Source organism: Telopea speciosissima, chromosome 4 (genome assembly GCF_018873765.1).
Source record: "Telopea speciosissima isolate NSW1024214 ecotype Mountain lineage chromosome 4, Tspe_v1, whole genome shotgun sequence".
Classification (NCBI taxonomy): Eukaryota; Viridiplantae; Streptophyta; class Magnoliopsida; order Proteales; family Proteaceae; genus Telopea; species Telopea speciosissima.
In genome coordinates, this window is record NC_057919.1 from 66164786 (window position 1) to 66172686 (window position 7901).

The 7901-nt window shown below is 38.2% G+C and overlaps 1 protein-coding gene across 1 annotated transcript; it reads left to right on the forward strand.

The window, feature by feature from the left end:
* The first annotated feature begins 2483 nt into the window (after positions 1-2483).
* Positions 2484-7568, forward strand: LOC122657358 (probable prefoldin subunit 3). The gene is made up of 6 exons (XM_043852035.1): positions 2484-2620; positions 3785-3842; positions 4008-4079; positions 6934-7053; positions 7134-7235; positions 7327-7568. The coding sequence occupies exons 1-6, from the start codon at positions 2484-2486 to the stop codon at positions 7408-7410; spliced, it is 573 nt and encodes a 190-aa protein (XP_043707970.1). The 3' UTR covers positions 7411-7568.
* The last annotated feature ends 333 nt before the right edge of the window (positions 7569-7901 follow it).

Here is a 7901-nt window from a genome sequence, read left to right on the forward strand (position 1 = left end):
GCAAATCCTTAAAAGTTAAGGCCATAAGAAGAAGAAGAAGAAGAAGGATGACAAACAGGAGGTTCATGATGAAGAGGAGAAGGGTTGTTCCAGAATCTTCTAGAAGGATCCCCATGAATGAAGTGGAGAGGAAGGTTAGAACCTTGAAGAAGCTCATCCCTAATAGTAGAACTACTCCATTAATGGGTTTGGATGGGCTTTTCAGACAAGCAGCTGATTACATACAATCTCTGCAAATGAAAGTTATGGTTATGCAGGTTATGGTGAAGGAGTTGTCAGGTTCTGATGATGAGTAAAGGATCTTAATTCATTTGTTGTAAAGATTGATATATATTACCAATATATCTATCATTCTCATTTAATTTCTCTGAGATATTTCTTTTGTATTAGTTCAGTTTTATCCCAGTGCTGTAATGTTATGTACTCATTAATTATTTATATTGTAAACCAAGATTTTCTAGTAGATAATTTGTTCTAATATATAACACAAATGGTTTCATTCTTTATACCCTCCGTGATCGAATCGAAAATTTGGGAGTAAAACAATCAAGTTTTTTGTGTTCATCAATTTCCTTCCCATATTCAAGATGAATTACAAAAAGATGTTTTGAGTAGGTTAAGGTTTCATTTTTCTTTTTAGGTGATTTGGGTTTCTTGCTGATGGCATTGCCAAAGGTGAGATTTCTTTTTTTAGTCTTTATTCTAGATTTGGGTCATCTGTAACGTGATACAGTGTGTAGCGCACCATCCGATGGCACGTGTGCTTGGGCACGTAGCCCAACACACAAGCAGGGTATTGGGCTGTGTGAGCATATAGGGCTGTTGGATGTGCGCTACACACTGTGTCGTACTATAGAGGAGCCAAACGCCTTTATTCTTTGTATTCGTCTCGGTTTACCTAGACGTTAATTTGTACATCCTCCTTTTTCTTCTTATTTTAATTCTTACATCTCTTAACAAAGAAAAATCAATTTCCTTTTATACCCATTAATCTAAGTTATCCATTAGAAAGAAGAAAGAAAGGAGAATGAGAAACAATGTAATCATGCTTTAATTAGTGTTATAAATGTATTTATGTATGAGACCAGGAACTATCTAATTTGTTGAACTAAGAGAGTATTTTCTATGTGAAGATAATCATAAGGAGACAGTTCTGACAGTTAATAGACTTTTATGGAAAAATGTTCCCCACGTTGCTAGCTTGGTAAGTAATTGTCACGTGGAGGAAATAATGACAGGCCGACTAGGATAGGAAGTAGAGCTGGGTTGGACAAACTTTAGCCCAGCTTGAGCTTAGTCCACTAATATGGACCAAAGCTTGGCCCAAATTATAAGACGTGGGCTTGAATGCTTAATACAGAATCATGGAGATGAGCAAATCTCATTAGAAAGAACCTGATGGGTTTTAAGTACGGGTAAAAGTTTGGCCCAGTAGACTCAAGCCCACCATGCCTGCCCCAATTGTAATATGGCCTGAGTTGGGCTTTTTAGCTTGCGAGCTGGGCCAAGCTTGAGATTTTTCGGCCCTGGTAGGATGGGTTAGGCCTGGGTTAAGGCCACAAATTGAATAAAAATCCCCCTATTAGAGGAAATGTCTGAACTACCCCTCAGAATGTGATTTCTAGCCCTTATGTGTCCCTAGACCTAAATGCTCTATCAGACCAGAGAATCCTGCCCCTAAACATATAATAATATAATGGGAAAAGAACGCTACCTGGTCGCGTGGCCCGCTTGGCTACTACGCCTAGACATAGGAACACAGGAAAGTACTGCACTACCCCCATGGAAAGAAGGAAATCTCTCGCAGGGCGATGCTTGCGTGCACACTCCCATTGGCCAATGCACCTGTGTAGGCTGTAGAGACCCAGACAACGATCTCTTTCTCATAATTATACATAATCACATCATTCATAAAGGCTACTAAGGGTCAATCAGAGCCAACTGGCGCAGCCAAGCCCAATTAGGGTCAATCAAAGTTGGGCTGAACTAGGCTGAGCCCGACGAGGGTGGGCTGGGGCTGAGATATTCTAGTCCGACCTCAGGCTGAACCAAGGCTGAGTAAAGGGAACTTAAGAAAGGGTGAGGAACTAAACCAACAACAGAAGTAAACTCCAAGAATTTTTCCATTTCTTTTCTTTCTTTCTATTTTTAAAATAGAAAGAGGATCTCAGTTTTTCCTACTTTGTTTTGAAAGGATATGATCCATGTAGCCGACCTCATTTAGTATGATAGAATGCATTATATGACATGCATTATCAACCTAGAATGCATTCCAAAATTACATACCAAACACAGCCTTAGTGTCCAAAACCCAGCCCAATTCCAAAGCCCACACTACATCCTATAGCGTACAAAGACAAAAGAACCCCTCTGTCCTCCCAGGCCTTTCTTCTTCTCGCAGACTGTTTGTACTCTCCGCCCTTTCCAGAGTTGTAGTGAATTAGTGTGGAGGGATACAATAATCTCTCCCTTACTCTCTCTCAATGGCTTCGTCGTCTTCTTCATCTGCGGTTTTGGAACGAAGGGGTATTCCCGGAGCTTCATTCGTAGAAGATGTTCAGACGTATCTCACACAATTAGGCTTGGATGTAAACTCCACCCTCGTATTTCTTCAAGAGAGGTCATAACTTTATCTACCTTTTGTGTTTATGCCATTATATGGGTTCATCGTAATCGATGAATTCAGATCGTATTCATAGTCAATCTGGTTTTGAAGTTTGCATTGGGGGGTTTTGTGGCGTTTTGATGATGGGCCTTCTTCTGTGTTGGTTTCTGAGGACTTGGTGCTTTGGTGGAACTTCTACTTCATTTGGTTTTCTTATACTTCTACCTGTTTTTAATCCCTGGAAATTCTACTTTCTGATAGGTTTCTCTCTGGCTGCTTTTAACCTTTTTAGTTTTCTTTCCCTATTATTGAATGATATTGAATTTCCAAACAGGTGAGCCTGTGAAACCTCTATTCGATTGGCATCCGAGTAATTGCAAGACAAATGATTACATAATAGATTTATTAGGACAACCCTCATATTTGCCTTAGAAGCCCAGCAGCCCTGAAGTAACTTCTTCCCTATTATGTCATTTGACTCAAGTATTGCAATGCTACATAGTGAATTTCTGGGAAGTTGAAGTTTACATGTATATCTTTCCCGACAGAAACTGTAGCCTAACCTTTGTGATAATCCTTCAAGTCCTATAACCTACACATATGACACATACTCTCTGGTTCAGAACACCACCCACGTTCTGATCCCTATGCTCCATCCCATTTCTTGGTCAGGGACAGCCCTGAATTTTCAGTCCACACATTCACATTTGCTGAGCTCGCTCTGTGGAGTTTCTGACCACTGAATCACCATGCTACTGTTGAGTTTTTAGATCTTATAACTGAGCTCGTCACGTTTAAGATTAAATCATTTTATAACTTTGCTCTTTGATGATCTTATTGATGTAGTCAGCTTACCTCCCACTCTCCTAACCCACAATTTCCCTTTTGTTGATGAGTCACTCTCTGGGATTAAGTTTGGCCAGAAAAATTCAGTTGGCAAAGGATGACTAGTATCTTCTACTACTTCCCTTTTCTACATCTTCCATAAGATGCAACGTAATGAAAAAGGAACTACGTCCCATGGAGATCACTGGGGTCACCCTAAAGAAAGCTAAAACTTACGAGAATATTTTGAGACTCTTTAACGCATTTACTCCACCCCCCAAAAGTGTGTTAAAAGGACTACAGGATATAGGTCTCTACTTATTTTTTTCTCTGTTCTTTTAATATTATTTACAGGCTTCAGCAGTACAAATTGGTTGAGATGAAGCTTCTTGCTCAGCAGAGGGATCTTCTGGTTCTTTCTCATCTTGATGTTGCTTATCAAAACTCCTTTTATTTTTTAAGCATTGTCACTATTTGGGTCTCTTTCAACTTTTGCTCTTGGGAGAAAGGCTTACTTTTACAATTTTGTAAGACTTAGTCGTTTCTCTTTTCTTTTTCATCCTTTGGTGAACACCAGGCAAAGATACCTGACATTGAGAAGTGCTTAGACATAGTTGTCACATTACAAGCTAAGGAGGGTACCGGTGAGGTTCGTTATTTATAATTCTATTTATTCTCTGGAAATTGTTGATAAGTTATATATTCCTGATGGGTATTAATATGCGTATCTTGGGATTTTAAAGCTATGTATATGGAGAAACAGGATCTAGGATATTCTACTTATGTATGGTATTTGAGATCTGCATGTTAATATATAAATTGAGTATACCATCATTTTAATTGAAGAAACTACTCTCAGTTTCACATTCTGGTATATAAATAGCATTTCTGTTCGTTATTAACTTGTTATAGCATCTGTTATGTGATCAGGAAATTCAATATTGGTAAGAAGTAAGGGCTGTCCTGTATATAGGCATTTAAATATTTTAAATATTCTTTAGTTATAACTATATTATCAAATTTATTTTGACAGAAACCGCCAAGGTGCAGGCAAATCCATGTAAACTGATAATCTGACAGGGGTTACATGTGTTTAATCAAGATTCATGTTCTATAGGTTACAGTTTTGTAATTTGTGCCTTGGTTCTCGAACCTCAAAAATTGCCCAACTCCTTGATTTGGCAACATTTAACATTATGTATATAAGTTCTCTATTTTGTTGGGGGGTAGGGTTGTTTCGGTTCTTTGAGTTTATGAAGTTGGGCCATATTGATATTGGATTTCTTTTGATAGGAATTTTATTTAGAAAGTAGGGATCTCTTTTCTATGCCAGCAGGTGGGAAAGTGTCTTTAGATTAGTTTTATAATTGGTATTATATAAAAATCATGTAAAAGTTTTCATGGTTCAGAAACTCCTACAAAACTTGCTCAACTCCTTGATTTGGTGTTAAAAAACCCTTTTGTAGGCTAGATGCGTCTCTTTTAGATGAGCAACACTCTTTTCTTCCTTGGTGCTGGATGTGTCGCTTTAAAGTGATTACAGTTTAAAGCATTGACCAAGATGTGAACCTATGCAAAATCCTCTTCCAGGAACTTCATAATGAACTTCTCTGTTCACACCTACAGACTCATAGAAAAGAATTTCACCGAGAAAGCCCATTTGAGGCCTTAAGTTGGTTTAAAAGCACTTGAGGTATTTCTCAATGTTCTTATCCACCTAAACTTTGTTGAAACAAACATGAATTTACAGTGTACACGCAAACAAGGGAGTGTTGAACATGGAAACCCTTCAAAATCCAGAAATGGAAACATTACTATGTAAATTCTGTGGATATACTTCAACAAATTCAATTGATCACCGTTTAGTCCCTCAATAATGTATTAAGAGTGTCCCAGTGCGCAAGGGTCCTGCTATTGCAGGGTCTTGGGAGGGGCAAATGTACACAACCTTACCCCGTGCTTTGCAGGAGAGGCTGTTTCCAAGTTTTGAACCCGCAACCAAAAGGTTGCAATAGCGGAACTTAACCGTTGCGCCAAGGCTCTCCCACTCCCTCAATAATGTATGAAAACAAAATTTTTCGATCTTATGGACCCTATTCATTGCTCTCTGATGCACCATATCGAAAATCCAACAATAAGCACCATCTTGTTCTTTTGTCCAATGGGAAAAATTCAACTTTTTTATCTCATTAAAGAAAGTGTAATGCAAATTTTGCTTCCCAATACTTGGTGAATGGTGTTGTTTTCAAAGAGAGATTTTCATTGAATCTAAAGATAATGTAGTCGCCAAATTTTCTATTTCCCATTAACTTAGGTAGTATTGGTTCAAAGTGTGGCATATTTCCTTCTTCTAAGTATGTTAGTGATCTAGGACAGAAGCATGAGAAGCTGTCTATGATAGTAGAGGAAATTTATGTAGTCTAAGCCTGATCATCTATAGCATAGGGATATTTTGAAAAAAGGTTGCATTATGATGAGCTTTTTACATCTACAGAATGCAGTTGTGCTTGTGAATGCTTATTACTAAGGCACTGAAGACGTGGGGTGATCCTTCCATTCCACAAGGGAACCGTGAAATCCAATATTTTTCAGGTCATAGTATCAAATTAACTAATGGTCTTTTGTTATGTTTACAGGTGTACAAATTCCATGGGAACTCCCATTAAGGAAGAAAAAAAGGGAAACGAAAACATCACATGACAAAGCAATATCAACTAAGACGAAAATCTTTGCTCTGGTATCTAAAAAAAAAATTCCATGTACTGGACCTTTCTCATAAAAAATAGGTTGGGAGTATAGATAAAAGAGCAACCAAGTGCACGAAGCTCCCGCTACTGGGGAGGGGCAAAATGTACGCAGCCTTACCCCCTGCTACACAGGAGAGGCTGTTTCCAAGTTTTGAACCTGCAACCAATAGGTTTCAATAGCACAACTTAACTGTTGCACCAAGGCTCGCCTACTGGTTGGGTGTATAGATAACAACAATAAATTTTACTGGCAAAAGAATATCTAGCATACAAGTGTAAAGTACAACAACTTGTGGCCAAAGCCAAGAACCATCATAGGGCAATCTGAATAGATCATTAGAATAAGGCGGTTCATAGGATAAATTATTATTATTTCCATCTTTTCCTTGATTCATGCTACACTGTTAGTGCAAGGAAATTCTTTTCATAGGTGGTGTTCATTGTAGAGAAGTTTTTTCGACAATGGGTACCTATGTGTGTGTGTGTGTCTTGTTCAGTTTACAACATTGAAGAATCTAATCCTAGTATGGTGTGCTCTTGCTTGATTTTATATTTGGTGTAGGGCATGGATTTAGTGTTGCAGATGTTTAGTTGATTGTAGAAGATCAATTTTGGTATTTTGTATCTGTTAACAGGTGTCTTTGATGTTATTATGGTTTTGAGGTCAAGATAGTGCTTTAGACTGGCTAAACCCATCATTACTTCATGTTTTATCACATTGTAAGTTTTTCATGAACTCTGTATCCTCTAATGCAGGCACTGATCACTGATTTTGAAGTATCAGAAGGCATATATTCTTGTGCTCGTATAGAGGATACTGATTCTATTTGTTTATGGCTCGGAGCAAATGTCATGTTGGAGTATTCATGTGAAGAGGTTGCTATGCATAGCTTGAAATTTTATTTTGCTTACCTTTTGAGCAGTAAGGAAGCAAATCTAATTCCTTACTTGTGTAGGCTGTTTCTCTTCTACAAAAGAATCTAGAAAATGCTAGAGCTAGTTTAGAAGTCCTTGTTGGTGATCTACAATTCCTGAGGGATCAAGTGACAATAACCCAGGTATGCTTAACATTAAGTGTGTTCTTGTTCTTTTGCCTCTTGGATGCAGACATTGGTGAGGTTTCCTGGCTAATTTAATGCAATTGATCAGGTCACAATTGCTCGAGTGTATAATTGGGATGTTCATCAGCGAAGAAGTAAGCAAGCTGCTGCTGCTGCCATCAAAGAGTCCTGAAAGCTCTCCTTCACCTAGATACCTACAAATTTAGGGGAGGCGATTTTGACTTTTCTATGCCAAAAGTATGTTGTTCCATTCAATTGTTATTTTCGCTGCATAGAGTGATGCTGTGAAGGCTAATCTATCCCTTTATGAAGTTGATTGAGATATTTGTTGAATGGAATCTCAGTCTCTGTTTTTTGTTTTTTGTTGGTGGTGGTGGTGGTGGTGGTGGTGGTGGGTTGGGGGGGGGGGGGGTTGGAAAGAAGTGGTTTTCTAGTCCCAAGTTCGTCTGAGTGGATAGGTCTACTGTGACATTAAAATTGATTTTTGTTATGTTAGGATGGGCTTGAACTGAACTCCATTGTATCAACTACTGCCAAATTTTTGTTTTAAATGGGAATATGAATGAATGGATGTACATACATGCTGTTAAGTGTCTTGATCATCCAAGGTTCAACAGTTGATTCAGTTTAGTTCTGTTAGATTCTAAATTAGACAGAATCACG